The sequence below is a fragment of the Corvus kubaryi genome, unplaced genomic scaffold (genome assembly GCF_017639235.1).
Source record: "Corvus kubaryi isolate FWS band 111438036 unplaced genomic scaffold, C.kubaryi_AGA036_p1.0 37260, whole genome shotgun sequence".
NCBI lineage: Eukaryota > Metazoa > Chordata > Aves > Passeriformes > Corvidae > Corvus > Corvus kubaryi.
Genome location: NW_024581077.1, coordinates 7,042,361 through 7,058,430, shown reverse-complemented (window position 1 = coordinate 7,058,430; position 16,070 = coordinate 7,042,361). Strand labels below are relative to the sequence as shown.

Sequence of the window (16,070 nt, the reverse complement as noted above, 5' to 3'; positions counted from 1 at the left end):
TCTACAGAGCAGAACACACAGTAGTAGTAGTTTATTTACTGAAGTTCTTTAATCTTGTGCTGAATGCAAATAAAGAGCTACTGTGCTGACTGACTTTGAACAGTCAGCATTGGAGCTTGCTTGTACCTGTTGTCAAACATAAGGGTTCTGTTGTCTGTCCTGTTCTGTATATGTGCACTGATAATATGGTGTGTGCTACTAACCTCATCCTTAAAGCTAAAAGGAGTTTGCAAATTTGCCTTTATGGACTTTTGGAAGGCAGGTTTCACTTCCCATTATCACAGTAACCTATTTTATGTGAGATGCCTAGACATGCTTACAGGATAGTAGGATCTGAATGCCCCAGTTACAGCAGAGTGAGAGGCAGTCCCTGTCTCAAAGGCAGTTGAAAAGAAGGAGGGGTATGAGGAGGTCAGTAGAACATGGTAAGGACACTGGTTTGTAAGCACACTTCTTTCTGTGAGGTTTAGTGACTTTTAAAAATAGACAGCAAAGGTTTGTAATTTTTCTGTTTCATGTAAAACAAAGGCAGAATTAGCCAGTAGCTAACTAGAAGCAAGATGAGAAAGTTAAGTCAGTGAACAAGGAAGAAAAAAATACTGAAAGGCTTGTGGGCTGCTGGAGAGAGGCAAAAAGAGGAAGGCACAGCTGCTTGGAACAAACTGCCTTTTGGCAGGAGGAAACCAGTGTTCAGAATAAAAAATATAGAAAGTAATTGAATGTCACCAGTGTTTAAAAGTCCTCCCTGCTGCAGTGACTTCTGCATCACTTCTCAGGCATGACTGGCCACATTTTTTCCTCTTCTTTAATCTGTATATCTTGGAGGTGGTGTTACATGGATTTTTAAATTTGTGAATAAAAAAAGGAGAGTGATTTAAAGATCACGAGGCAAAAAATAAATTATTACTTTGACTTTTTATATAAGTCAGGTGATTGCATTCAAATTCATCAAGCCTCTGGTGAGTCAGATTTTGCTCATGGATCTTTTCAGAGTGTGCAGCCTTCCCACTATATAATTAGATTGTTTGGATTTAATCTGTAATAGTTGTTTGAAATGCTTCCTGGAAAGTTTTTCCCCATACTGATGCTCAGTGTGGGAATAGTGCATTGTCTATTCAGGTGTTTGCTTTCAAGAAAAAATATTAATTAAATATCAGTGAAAGTAGTACAGCTTTCAGAAACAGTTTTAGCTGATGCTTACACTATCCTGGGCTAAAATGCACAGAGAGAGAAGAGAGAATAGGGGTTAGTTACCGGTTTTGATTTCAGGATGCTTTCCGAGTGCCATCTAGTGTTTGCTTTCTGATTCAGAACAGTGAAATATTGGTTTTACACAACTGACCTTTCCTGCAATTGTATAAAGGACACTGTTTATAATCATACTTTTATTTGAAACTTTAACAGAAGGTTTTGTGGAGATGAAGTTAGAAGGAATGCTATTTTCCTGACACTTAAAAACAAAAAAAACCAACAGAGACTTCAAAATGTTTTTACTCCTCTAGTAATTTATAAGATATCTTGAGCCCAACTGCTGAATTTTATCTCTTTTTTTATTTTCAGGTCATGTATGGAACACTAGTTTCCATCATAGTTCTAAGATCTGTTTATATAGTATTATGGTAAGTAACCATTTAATTCAGCATTAAAAGTTACAGCATAGCACTTGCAGCTTTTTTTGGTGGGCTTAACATGAGAAATTGGCAGTGGGAGAATTTCTTTAACTAGGTACATAATGTTAGCTCTCGGGCTCCCCTGGGTTGAAAGGGAATATGACTCATCACCTTGTACTTTTTTGAAGCCACTGGGATACCATTAAACTAAACTGAGATTTCTACACTTATGATCAGTGTTTACTGCCAGGTGTTCTGCTGGTGGCTTCAGCTGTTAGCCTGGGATTTAAACAGAAATGGAGTTTGTCTTCATATTGCTGGGTAAATCTGTTGCTAGTGTTGAAACTCTACTGATGATACCTGGAGAGTGGTAAGACTGCAGAAAGGAACCATCACTTAGTAATTTCCTTTCCTCTTCCCTGCTCAAGTATTAAAGTTCAAATGTAAAAAGTAATAACACATGGTAGTTTTTCTTACAGTTTTGATAGGGTAAAGTTAGGTGCAATATTATGGAAATAGAAATAAAAACTGTAACAAACAAAAGGCATTAAAAGTGTTAGGAGACATTGAGAAGCATTAAAACCATCAGAGCACAGACTTGGTAGGTTAAAGGAAGAAAAATGGAATTTAATCAGTACTGCAGTAAACACATACCTTTAGCTCTCAGGGGCCCATTTCTGTCTATTCCCTGTGAATACTGGTGTTCTCATGTGTTTGGGGATTGCTTCTGAAAATTACTTATTTCTTTCTTCTGTCATCATTTTAACTGTGCTTTCTGTTAAACTGTGCTTTCAAGTTCCACATGTATCTGTTCAGGAACACAAGGAAGAATTTAACAAAATGTGAATTTGAAGTATCATAGAATACTCAGATATTCTGAGTTGGAAGAGACCCACAAGGATCAAGTACATTCATTGAATCACCTTCCAATTGCTATTTCAGTTCCCGTGGTTTGGCTTTCCCCAAGAAATTCCCACAGACCAAGTGCAAATGTTCACAGACTTTTTTTATTAAGCAAGAAGAACTTAAAACTGGTAGTGTATTACAGCTTTAGGAACAATTATCAATTTAAAGGCACTTTTCAAACCCATGAACTGGAAATTTTAATCCTCGCCTAGAGATCTCAAGTGATACTACATTAATTTACCTCCAAGGGGAAATAAATTGAATCAAATTCAAGTCATTTTAATTTTGGTCTTATTAAAGGATTTACCACAGTTCTAGTCACTTAGATTAAATTTCTGTCTGTGTAGACAAACTCTTGGACCTGCTATTTTTCTAGTTCTGCAAGTTCCACAGTTATGCATTCTCATTATTTCTGAGGCATTTCATAGTCTTCTGTCTTTACCAGTAACATCACCACCTTCACTCCCAGAGTATCATTCATTGTTTTGCTCCATCTGAAGTTCCACCTACTTTTTGCTTCAGTTTTAGGGGCTTGGAGTGTATTTTCTTAATTAGCTTGATCACTTCATTGCAACAGGGCCCTGCAAAAACTTATTTCCCCTTTGGTGTTATTATGCAAACTGGGTAGAAAGTTGGGATGGGAAGAGAAGTAGGTTTAAACTAGTTCTAAATTTTAACTAAACTACTACTAATTTTAAATTAGTTCTGCTAGAGAAGCTGTGCCAACCTGAAGGTACCCTTTTTTTTCTCTAAAATTCATCCCCAAGCACTCTTGGATTTACTTCCTCTGCACTGCTAGAACATATTCCTGTATTTCCATCAGTAGTCCTAGCACTTGGCCAAGTCTGTTCCAGCTTACATACTGACCCTGATTTCTGCTTGTTTTTTCTTACTTCACTTCCTATCACTCATATCTCTTAGTGTGGGGCTTGAAGTCACTCTGAGATTAGAGTGAAAATCCCAAAGAATAGCATGTTATTCCTTCCAGGCTACTACCTCATCCTATCCTCACCAGTTGTTCCTCTTCCTGCCTGTTCCCCCCATGCTTCTCATCTCTTTCTTAGGTCTGCTTCCTTCCCAAGATTACAACTGGGCAAATGTTATTCTCTGTTCACAAAGCATGTTCCCTATTAATAAGTGATGCCAGTTGATTCCTTCACAAAACCACCCCTATTTGTTCCTCAACTATTCTAGCTATAATTACCTAATTACCAGCATGTTTAATATACTATTTTGTGGTCTGTCGTGTCCTGGTCTTGCTTATGTCTCTGGAGCTTTGAGGGGGGAATACTACAGTGTAGTCTCTGCCATGTACTGCATGGTGCTCCACATATTTATTATACTAAACAAATAATAATTTTGCTAGTTTATATTGGCAGTCAATTTGTGAATATGTACAGCTTGTATCTGGTTAGCTTGCCCTGTGGAGGAAGCTCTACCTGTTGTGTTTTGCACATTTTGTTTCCCAGTGCTCACAGCTCTGAAATGTGCTGTAACACACACAGGGGAGGAAAAAGCAGCTCAGGAATGTGTTTTAACCCAGAATCTCAACTGTGCATTCATAATGCTTAAAAATAACCTGAACAGTATGTTGTGGCAGCCTTTCGGGATTGGATTTGGGTTTGCTTTTGGACTTGTCTTATTAGTGGGAAAGGAGCCTTCCATGTAGGAAGTTTACAATTCCATGTTCCATGAATGTAGATAGGGAAAGCAAATTTATTAATGATGTACTTTCTTGCACCTGAGTCTTCAGTGTGTTTTCCATATCTTAAAGAGGACTTTTTTTTCTCCCAAAATTAAATTGACATTTTTCTATTCCCAGTAGCATTCAACTAAAAAGAACTAAAAGTACTGGGGTTTAATACCATTCATTTGGTTAGTTATTGGTCACAGTGGTCTACATTCACAAAAGAGTAATTTTGAAAGACTGTAGTTATACAAATCACCTAGTATAGGGATATCGTCTCTTGGAAAAGAGCCTCTTCTTTTGTTTGCTTGTTTGTTTGTTTTTTCAATGAAAGAATATACATGGGACTGAAGAATTAGTACCTTTTAGCCAACTTTAGTTTTCCCACTTTTTGGTTTTGCTCGGAGAGTGCAGTATTTGGGAAAACAATTATAATTATAGAAGTAAAAGAACAGTCTCAGAGACTGAGAGAGGAGAAGTAAAATACAATATTTAAACAGATGAAATTTGAAGTTGGTATTTTTTTTCTTTTGGGGAGAAAACCAAATTGATAAAGCATTTTATTTATATATAAAAGTATTTTTGTATGTTTCATGTATTTAATGTAGTATGTTTCTGTATCTTAAAGCATTCTGAACTAAACTTTGCATTATTTCTCTCTCTCTCTAGGGTATATCCATGGCTTAGAGGTCTAGGCTATACATCTTTAACTGTATTTTTAATGGGATTTTTTCTCTGGAATGTGGACAACATTTTCTGTGATAAATTGAGGTGAGTCTTTTCACTTGTCTAGATAGCTCTTAATAGCTTTTTAGTATAAAGATTGGATTATTTCTGTGGTGCATATTCAAGTCCATCTCATTGTATATATGGTGTGCTGCCTACAAAGCATCCATGAGGTTTTATGCAGATTGCTCATGGCTAGAGTCAGCACTTAAGAGGCCTTTTTTTAACCATTTATAGATTTATTTTGTTATTTCTCTTTAACTTCCAATTAAATTGGGAGAAATAATGTCACTGAGGTAACTCTGAGGATCTGTTGCTGAGTAAAGCCTGCTATTCACACTTGAGTGAATGAGTATGTTTTCATCTGAGTGTGTTTTTATCCTGCTGGTTTGGGCTTTTTGGGGTTTCTGCCCTTACATTTCCCAGGAAAATATTAAAAGCAGTAGTTCTGCTTGTTAAAGAAGACATGCAGAACTACTGCTACTACTACTGCTACTACTGTTAAAGAAATACCTATTACAATATCCATGTTACCAATAAACAACACCTAGCTGGAATTCATGTGTTGCTCAACAAGCTGGAGGAGATGGAAAGGTTAATTCCAGCATCCAGAAAAATACATTTTTGACTGTTTGAAATGCTGTAATGCCATGGAGTCTGTGTTGTACAGAATTGTCCTGGTAGGTTGCTTTGTCAGAGCCTAATAACAGTGTGCTGTAAAGAAATCCAAAGTTTTCTATCCTGTCTTGCTCTGTAGTCCCTGTGCTAGGTTAAGCCAACTGAAAGTTAATTCCAACAGAGTATTCTTGAAACTTTTTTCTTAAATGAATATAATACATGATCCTCATCCCTAGAAGCGCTTGATACGAGTGGAATGGAGTAGTTATTTTGCAGCACAAGTGGCTGGGTTTACAGTTACTTTGCAAATATTGGCACCAGGGTTGATTTTTGCAGCTGCCTCACATCACTGGTGAGGTCATTACCCCCAATTCACCAAACCTGCTGAGCTGCTGTGGGTCCTTGGGGCTTTTGAACTGGTTCCTAGGCCCAAAATTGACACCAGCTGCTGAGGCACTTTTTTCCATCCTCATTTCATAAGGGGAAAAAATTTTAGTGTCTTTCCTGTAATACTTGTTTGGTTATGGTGCTGGAAAAAAAAAAAACCAAACTTGTTTACTAGCTTTAATCAGACATCTACAGAGCCTTGGATTTCTCCAGGGGGTATTATAATTTGAACCTTTGGAGAAAATACATTTCAATTCCTTGCAATTCTTTATTCTGTGAAGGTCTAACTTGTGAATCATCCACCTACCTGCTCTGTTTGGTTTTAAAGTTCAAAACTGAGTTTTGATTCAAGGTTTTTTGTTCCATATTTCATTAAATCTGAAGCTTATTAAAAAAATCAAAATAAAAAATCTGTAACAGTTTCTCTGGTAGGAACCACACACTTCTGATTTTGGGCTTTGAAATTTCTTGCCATCCAAAGGCTTGGAGGTTGTGCTGGACTGACTGTGTATTCCACTGTGTCATTGCTGGGTTGACTCAATCAAAACTCTGTGCTAATATTTGTGGCTGAGCAGCTTTGGACCAAGCACTGTAATATCAAGCAGTAAGGATGTATTCCGGGACCTGCAGATTTTTCTTCCTTAACACATGCAATCGTTGTTTGCCATTTTTTGTTTTGACAAGTGAAATGAAAGTGAAGAAAAAAAAAAAAGACCAGCAGATGCAAACATTTGTTCCACCATCAACCAAAATAGGCATTATCTGCAGAAGCCTAGTGAGCAGGAGAAATAAGAGCAATGTAGCTCCTTCTCTTTATTTCTTTACCTCCATCCCTTAGCCCCTTCCCTAGTAGTTCACACCCCATAACTACAAAATACAAAGCATGTTGGTGGAGTATTTCAGACTCTCTGCTTTAATTGCTTCCTCACTAACACCCGTTTTGTCCCTGTTTTAGAGTTCAACAGAGAAAGGCAAGTTAAGCTTCCATGGACCTGCAGGATAGGTGATGTGATTGCCAGATTTAAAGTGATGATGTCTGATAAATCCCATTTCATCTCTCAGACCTTAAACTCAGCATTTCATCCTATGGACAGAAGTTCACAGGGTTTGGGGGAGAAGAATGGTAGAATTCATTTGGGACTGTAGGATGCCATAAATATATTCCCTGAAATTTGAGTCCAGAAGTAATTGATCACTCATCATATGAAGAAACGTCTGTTTTCTTTAAATGTATAAGAAAGTCAGTTTGCTGATGTGTCTCTGTACTGGCACTGTAAAGTATAACTGCTGCTCCTCACCTGCTGAAAGCCTGATTCCACAAAACCTGACCTATCAAGCACGTGCCTGAGATATGGAAACAATAATGCGTGATCTGGCAATCCAACATTGTGATTTGAGATTGCTTAGCTGGGGAAAAATATCCCACTGCATGATATTTCTTTCTTTCAGAGCACTACGAGAGAAGATGCCTCCTGTGGTGGGAGCTGTGACACAGTTTCATGCATGGTGGCATATTCTCACAGGCCTGGGTTCTTACCTGCATATCCTGCTAAGGTAAGAAATGTTTTCTAAACTGGATGTTCACAGAGATCTTATGAGTTTTCTCAGGTTCAGATGTACTTCAGAATATTGTATCATCCAGAAGAGCAGGAAAATTACTTATTAAACTGGTGTGAGGTTTTCTTCCCTCTTTGCAACTGATCTAAAAACTCTCTAAAACTAGTTTATATTCTTCAAAATGTAACCACTAATCTTTAAACAGTCACGGTTTTTCAAGAAAATTTAATTCAGAAATGGGAACCCTGTGGCAGTTAAACCAAAACCATTTGACAGTATGTGAATTTCAGAATGTAAGCCATTAATACCTGTCTGTTCTTGAGCAGCAATCCTGAAGTACTTGAACATGTTTAAATTTAGGAGCTTAACTGATCTTTTGATAGGCACTGTCGCTCCTGAAAACCAACAGGCATCCTGCTGTAGTGCAGAAGGATGATGGCTGAAGTAGTTGTAGTGGAGCTGTTCCCAGAGGGGTAGGATATAAGGTTTAGGAGGAGACTTAAAAAAGAGTGTAAGGTAGCAAGTCTAGATCCAGCAGATTTGTCTCATTTTGGCTCTGTACCACCATCTAGTGGAACCAGGGGTGAGGATAGAATGTAAGCTGAAATCTGTGAAGAATTTCTGCAGTTTGTTCATCATATAATGAAATAATATTTTACCACTTAACTGTAACTGAGAGAATGTCTGTTTTACATATACATGCTGTGTAGTTCAGGGAGCTTGATTACATATCCGTTTTTCTACATCTTACATGGCATTCACCTTTTTTGTCAGATGTTAAAATACCTAATAGAAGGAAAATAAGTACATTTCCAATAGATTATCTGATAGCTTATAGTTACATTTATGTGTATATAGATGCACACATATGTACCTATACATCTGTAAATGTATATATACAGATGTACATTTATATATATATAAATGTATACGTTAAATATGTCAAGGTATGTGGAAAACAGTTGCTCCATTTTGGCTTACAGCTTGTGTGCTACCCTGAAGAGCTTGAGGTAATATTTTAAAGAAAATTCCTTACAGGAATCAAGCATAGGCAAGGGTTTTCCAACATGCCACAAAGTGGCATCACCACTTAAAAGTCGTGAGGTCATTCACAGGAAAAGATCTACTGAGAGGAGAAAGTGTCTAAGAATAAAAATAAGATATAGAATCAAGCTATGCTGCTTTTTACCCCTTTAACATCTGCTAGATTTTGTGGTACACTGATTTAATTTCATCCTTCTAGAATGACAGGCTCGAGTCCCTGTTTAATTTTTTTTTTTTTTTTGTACCTCTCAGGGTTTCTTTCTCCCCACATAGCTGATAGGGTAAATTAGTTTGCTGATTAGTCTGCTACAGAGGTATTTACTGGAAGCTAACATCTCCTATTTCTACTAAATCTAGGCAGAATAGGTAGCTCTGCAATCACAGAAACAATTCTTTTCTTGTTGGAAAATAAAACTGGGTTCAGGACATGGTTATTTTATGTGCTGCCTTAGACCTGAAATTTTAAGCATGCTTTTTTCCTTCTCCTCAGTTTATATACAAGGACACTTTTCCTGAAACACAGGCCAAAGGTGAAGGTAAGCTATTTTGTGTTTATTAATGTACATTTGAATATCTTGTGCTTTGATCTTGTGGTGGGGCTCAATAATTATGCCTGTTAGGACTGTCTTTGAATTCTGCTTACATCCCAAGAAATGCAGTTGAAATTTTCATAGAATCAGAGAATGGTTTGGGTTGGAAGGGACCTCAATGATTATTTAGTTTCAGCCCCCCTGCCATGGGAAGGGACACCTTCCCCTAGACCAGGTTACTCAGAGTGCCCAGGTTACTTCAACCTGGCCTTGAACATTTCCAGGGGTGGAACATCCACAACTTCTCTGGGCAACCTGTGCCAGTGCCTCACCACCCTCAAAGTAAAGAATTTCTTCTTAATAATATCCAATCGAAACTTACTGTCTTTCATTTTAAAGCCATTCCCCTTTCATCCTATCATTAGAATATGTTTAATAGTGTTTGGTTTCTGTTCCAAGAAACATAATATTCCAAGGAGTCTTTCCCCTATTCCTATTTTTCTTTTGACAGTTTGTTTTTGGAATATGGCCTGTTCTTCTGGTGGAGCCACCCAAGAAACTTTGACGGAGCCCTGGGCAGCAGCACGCGATCACCTGGCCTGGCTGAATAAAGCATTTCAACAGTTACTCTGGCTGAAGTGTCAAAATTATGGATCAATCCAAGTACCATTGCTATTAAAGGACTTCTCTGTGCTGTGAGGCCAGTCAGCCAGAACAGAGCGAAGAGCTGGCACACTAGGGAAATAGCATTTAGTACAGCTTTATTCTAAGTTGTTAAAACAAAGATTAAGACACAAGGGTTTTATGTATATATTGTATAGCTGATGATACTGAGGTAATATTTCGTGCTGGTCACAGAAAACTAACCATTTTTGAAGTGGATTGCACACGTTTTTTCATTCAGTTTTTGTTCTTTCTGTGGTCTAAACTAATATTAGTAACTGAATGACAAAACCAGGCCATTGATGGCCAAGCTAAGCGTTTGTGTGGCCTATAGTGAACTGAATGCTTAACCCAAACTACTTTAACCTTGCACTTTTATAGAATTAATGAAGTATGTAATGGTTGATTTAAGCCTTTATTCTATCTTGCTTTTCCACAGCCTCCTTTGGCAATTTATATTTTAAGCAAAATGGTTGCGATACCATTAGTTCATTTTGTACCAAGCTTCCATTTTCTCTTTAGTCCAACCAAGAGGTTCATCATGGAGGATGTTCCAGGGTTTGACCAGCAGAAGACACTGAAATGGTGAAGCCTTATAGATGTTCTTGTTTGTGTCTGGAAACTCAGTTCCTAATTTGTTTGACCAGTGATTCATCACAAAACTGTAGAGTGACCGTAGAAACATAAGAAACACTCTTTTATTTTTTTGTAATTGTTATTTACGTACGTCCTTTTCTAACCCTGCCTTTAACTTCCCATTTCCCATTCATACTACAGATTGACAAACACCTCAGATATGCTCTAGTTTAGCTTTGAATTCATCTTTCTCTTATTTTACAAGTCTTAAATAGTGGTCTAACTTTCAGATGCATCTTCTTATTCAGAAACATTGAAGGAGGTATAAAGAACAAGACTGAGGTTGACGATACCCTCAAATATAAGTGGCAGCACTTTGCTTGCTTTTAATCTATCACATGGTTAGTCTGTGAGAAAGCTGACCACCTTTTAAAACCAGACTTTGGGGATTAATGGGGGAGACAAACCCTCTATTTTCTGCAATTTTTATCTACCCAGCTGATGGAAGTTAATAAGTAAATGTAAAGAAAACATTAAACTAACACAGTTTTTCAAGATATACCTCAAGTGAAGGCTGTGGTTTTGACGTTCTTGATTTTGGGGCAACTAACAGAGTCTGTGCCTACTTGCTGCCACGCTATGCAATTTTTGTCTGCTTTTGATGCTCTGAGGGATTTATCCTTTTTGCCATGAAGAAAAAAAGGGAAATGCTCAGAGTGATCCAAAATCCCATTCTGTATTGATTTACAACATGCTCACAGCAGTAAAGCATGGTAATGTAGCTGTAAAGCTGTCTGCCAGGTCTCAAAGTCCTGACTATTGAACAATCAGTGCTGGCTAAAATGGTCTCCTCCCTTTAATGTCTTTTTCTCTGTCTGCAGTTTCTCTGCATCTTCCACGTCCATCAGTAACTCTCCTACTGACATGAACCTCCAAATAAAACTGTGGCTTTTGTTATGCGACGACCCTGGACCCTTGAGATCAAATAACACCAAACTCTGGGCTGGAAAAAGATACTTAACCTTGAGTGAGTTCAGTGAGGTTTAAGCACGTGCTGATAGCAGTACATTTCAACCTGTACATCCCTATAAAGACACCTGAAGGGTAACTTTAGAACAGCTTTGCTATCTGTAGGCTCCAGTTCCATAGACAAGGTCAGCATCTGTGTTGGGAAATTTGAGCGCTCTTCAGACTGAAAGAAGTTAGAAGAACTAGCATAGAGGCAGGAAAAAGCTGTTCTGGATCAAGTGTCTTTAATTATCCAGAAGGCATATTTTTTGTAAAGAGATTTGAGAACTGTTTCAAAAATGTAGCTTGAAAATAAGTGCCTGCCTGTTCACCTCCAGGCTTTCTCAAGCATTTTTCCACAGACTGTATCCCATTTTCTTATTTAGTATGTTTACATGTGTTCATAAGTTAGGGAAGGAGTCCCGTAAGAGAAGCAGTGCAGCAGGAAGACATATCAACAGTGACTTGTGACATCTGCTAGGTATGGTATTATTTTTATGAAAATGAAAAAAAACTTTATTTTAGTGGCCTTAGTATTGTTACTGAAGGATCTGGGGGCTCTGTTTAGTTTAGTAATTGCAAGAACCAGAGTGTCTTGAAAAGCCACTTTCTTATTGATCAGGCATCTCTACAATGGAATATTTTAAAGAAATTTGTTGATTCTTCTGCACATTTGCAACAAGGAAGTGTATGGTGGGGGGTGGTTTTCAAGTCTTATTGAATTGTCAGGATTTAAAAAAAGAAGTTGGAAAAGCTCATATTTTAATTTTATGCTGCTGTTAGTTTTTCATTCATGTATCATTTGTTGTTGATGTTTTTATCTTTAAAAAAATTATGCAAATTGGCTTCTTCCTACATTCCAAATGACCAAAAACATGCACACCTCTGCCACTCTGCCAGCAGCCTTTCTTTCAACAGGTTATATTAGACCCTGAAGAATGTAATTTACCTGTGTATCCTTCTTAGCATAAATAATCTAAAATCATGGGTGCTTTGGTTTGACTGCCTTACTGATCTTGTGAGTGATATTGAAAATGACAAGCTGGTTTTAACTGCATGTCACTAAAATTCAGACTGCCTTTTCTAGTGCCTGGAAAGACATACATTCTTACTCCTGTAATGTAACTACGTTAATTAATTAATGTCTGTTAATTGCTTTTTATTTGTATCATTTGTATGACAACGTTGATTTTTTTTCCTACAGACCTTAGAGCAGCATATCCCAAACGTTCTTGCACTACATCTTAGAAAGTCATGTATGATCCTGTTTTTTGAGTGGGATTCGGACAGCAGCTACTTTAAAGAGAATTATGGGAGTAGCAGGTGTCATTTGGTATTAATTCTACAGGATGTGTTGGACAGACTTGATAGCAATGAATTCTCCTATTCCTTAATATCTGTGAAGAACCAGGAAATCTGCCACCATACATCAATTTGACACAAATGAGCAGCAAAGTACCTCTGCAGTCCGTGAGCTGAAAAATTCTTTCTTGAAAATAAGAGGAAAAACTTCAAAATTACTCTCACAGTACAGATCAAACCCATACCTTATTCTGGGAATTTAGATTTTTTGGATACAGCTCAAGACATGAATTCTCCAGAACTAAAGATGTGAGGAGGAATCTCATCCATGTTTTGAAGGCAGTGTTGTTGGCTAGCAGTATTAGTCATCTCCAGACTTCATCTTAGTGCTTTTTCTGTTAGCACAGGCATGATGTGCTGCCCATGAGTGTTTAGAAAACTCTCCCCAGTCAGAGTTGGAAGATGCAGTCATGCCACTTGCTGATCTACCTCTGTCATGTATTGTACCATACCTGTGCCCTTAATTATATTTGCCTGAATGTGTGCACGTCAGAGCAGCCTGACTTAGACCGTGCAGCCCCTGAGAGTGGCAAGAGTATTATACTGATTCGTGGCTGCCTCTCTTCACTCCCCTGACTTGTTTGGTGTCTGTCATTTACAGCTTGTGCTCATTCTGCCACTCGTCTGTGTGTAAGTCTGGCTGCTTTAGAGAGAGATTCGAGTAGGAGGACTTCAATTCAGACAGGTGTAGCAAAATCTTTTGGGAGGGACATGATGGAAAATATTGCTTTATAATTACTTTCATTCTATTTTAATCCTGTTTTGTGCTGTCTTGCTTGGCTAAAGCTGATTCGTATGATTTGAAATGCAGTTGATTCTTTGGGCCATAGTGGATTTGCTTCTAACACCTCGTTTCAAGCAGCTGAATGTCTTTTTCAGCAAACACTTCCACATGAAACTCAGCAACAGAAAATCCTCCTAATACCACCAGTGTTTCTCACCACCTTGTTCACTACCACCTTGTTTAATCTGCATTTAAGAATTTCAGTAATACCATTTTTTTTAAAACCTGTTTCTCTCTGTAGATATATTACAGCATTTAATAGCAGGTGGTGAAACAATTCAGTACAGCCCTGCTCAGGCAGCAGCACTGCTGTTTTCTTTAGCAGACATCAGAATTCAGGAACACACATCCATTTTGGGGTGATCTGTGCCCCATAATTTAGATTAACATATTGAGGTAAAACTTTCGGTTTACTTTAAACCCCATCTGCACTTTATAAGTAGGCACTGGGAGGCTTTAACTGCAAAGTGCTGTTTGACTGAGAGACTTTATCATGAAGAAGGATAAATGATGGAGTCTTTACTACACATGAGCAGAGCAAAGCCAGAAGGAGATTAAGAAATCTTACATGAAAAGAGAATAACAAAAGATTAAGCACAGAATCCTATAGTATTACGTCAACCACCCTCCTGATATCTGCACTTTAGATACTTGAATGTCTTGTTATTTATACTTTTAACTTCCCATGTTGACTCTGCTCTCTTCACCACAGAAGTGATGTAGTTTCTGTTACATTCAGTTCATTGTAGATGACTTAGGGGCTGTTTTATGAGGATGGAACATGACACAGATTCATTCATACGTGAATGAATGCATTTCTGATCCATCTGGAATGTCTTCTGCCAGCTTTATTTGAGTCTGTAACCTAAAGACAGAGAACATCCTGTGTAACTTAAAATTGGTTTGGGGTTTCTTTGTTCAGTTCCTCACGCACAACTGCCTACAGCTGCCAAGTGCCTGATCTCGCTGTTGCAAGGCTTTTCTGAGAGCTGGGGCTGTGTTCTCTTCTGAGGTCTGTAAGACAAGGTCTTTGGTAGGTGGGGGGTCAATTTTTTGTTGAAAATTCTCATTCTGCAGGAATCACAGTGCTATTTTTAGTGGCTTTCCAGCTAGTTATCCAGTACATGTCTGCCTCTGTTTGACTCAAACTTGAGCCTGACTACCCACCTTCCTGATGCTGTTGCCTCTTTCCAGGCTTTGAAAGCTGGCTGAGGGATTTAGCAGTGCAGCAGGTGTTTATTTTGGGTTGTGTAGTTCAGTGACAGGCCATTTGTGGGCGCAGCAGTCAAGCAAGCACTTTATGCAGAGCCCCCTTATCGGAGCTCCCAGCCAGATGCTCTAAACAGGGCTGGGATAGGGTATTCATATGTGCAATTTGGGAGGCAGGTTTGGTGCCTGAACCTCTTACTTTAGAAATCTCCCATTTTACATGTTGAAAATGTTTAGGTTTGACTAAGTATGTAATTGTACATTTAAGAAGAACCAAGTTCAGAGTTCATGTGAGACCCTAAACCAGTGCCTGCAATTTTTTTTTTTTTTTTGCACACATACCACACAAATTGAATCTGCCTGATGTTAAAGAGCAGATTGTCAAGATTTTTAAAAATGCGAAGATAAAGGGTCTTTTGTTTATTTGTCCACAGGAATAGCTATAAGCACAATCTTAGATTCCTCATTCTGTCCCCAAAGCTCTGGAACATACATACGTTTCTCCAAAGACAGTGTTAAATAAAATGGCTCATAGCAAGTCATGTACCAAAATGTTTTCTACATTAAAGCTGTGGAAGAACTTTGTGTATACTACTGCTCCCTGGATTTTGGAAGAGAGGTTTTCAAGCAGCTTAAGCAGTAGTTAGTCCTTAGACTGAACAGGAACTAATTTTTCTCTTGATTTTCCAAATTGTTGTTGACTGTTTCGTGTTGACAGTTGATCTCGGCTTAATGCACAGATGATGTTACTGTCTGATCAAACAACATCTGTCCACCTGGAGTGGACAGGAAATCTCCTGTGCATTACGTGACCAAACTTTCTAACATTGACACTATGACTTCTAACATGTGGTGTCTCTTCCTGAAATTCAGTACATTGTTGCAGATGGATAGCAGCACTGTGACAGATGAGTAGCAGTTGATTTGTAGAACACACCTACGTTGAGAAACGCTTATTGACAATTTTGATATGCTGAACTGACTCTTCCTACTAAACCAGCTGGTAACTAATGTTAGGCTTATATGTATCAGCATATCTTGTTTTCCAAAGCACAGTAGCTTTGAAATATTTAATATGTTTCATTTGTTATTCATGCTGCAGTCAAGCACTAATTTGTGTCTTTATAGTACAAACTATTAAAGAATTTTGTTTTAAATACTTCTCCGAAGTGGTTCTTGGCTTTTGTGTTGCACAGGGCTGGCGAGTTCATCTGGATGCTGTTCAGTACATGGGTGGTTGTACGTCTTGGCTGGTGGTGTGCAGGTAGCACAGCAGGATTTGTGTGTCCTGCCTGGATGGGGCAGCTGCCTGCCTGAAGCCAAAAGCCTCCATGGCAGTAGGGTTCCCCGATCTTTCTGCCTTGTGCTGGGGCCCTTTGAGCACTGGGCCTTGCTCGGAGTTG

At 38.3% G+C, this 16,070-nt stretch overlaps 1 protein-coding gene across 1 annotated transcript in view; it reads left to right on the top strand.

The window, feature by feature from the left end:
- Positions 1-15,826, top strand: part of ACER3 (alkaline ceramidase 3) — a 58,907-nt gene extending 43,081 nt beyond the window's left edge. The window contains exons 7-11 of the mRNA XM_042024220.1: positions 1,561-1,619; positions 4,873-4,974; positions 7,384-7,488; positions 9,026-9,071; positions 9,577-15,826. Of these exons, the coding sequence (XP_041880154.1) occupies positions 1,561-1,619; positions 4,873-4,974; positions 7,384-7,488; positions 9,026-9,071; positions 9,577-9,630 (366 nt within the window). The 3' untranslated portion in view covers positions 9,631-15,826. The remainder of the gene's footprint in view (positions 1-1,560; positions 1,620-4,872; positions 4,975-7,383; positions 7,489-9,025; positions 9,072-9,576) is intronic.
- The last annotated feature ends 244 nt before the right edge of the window (positions 15,827-16,070 follow it).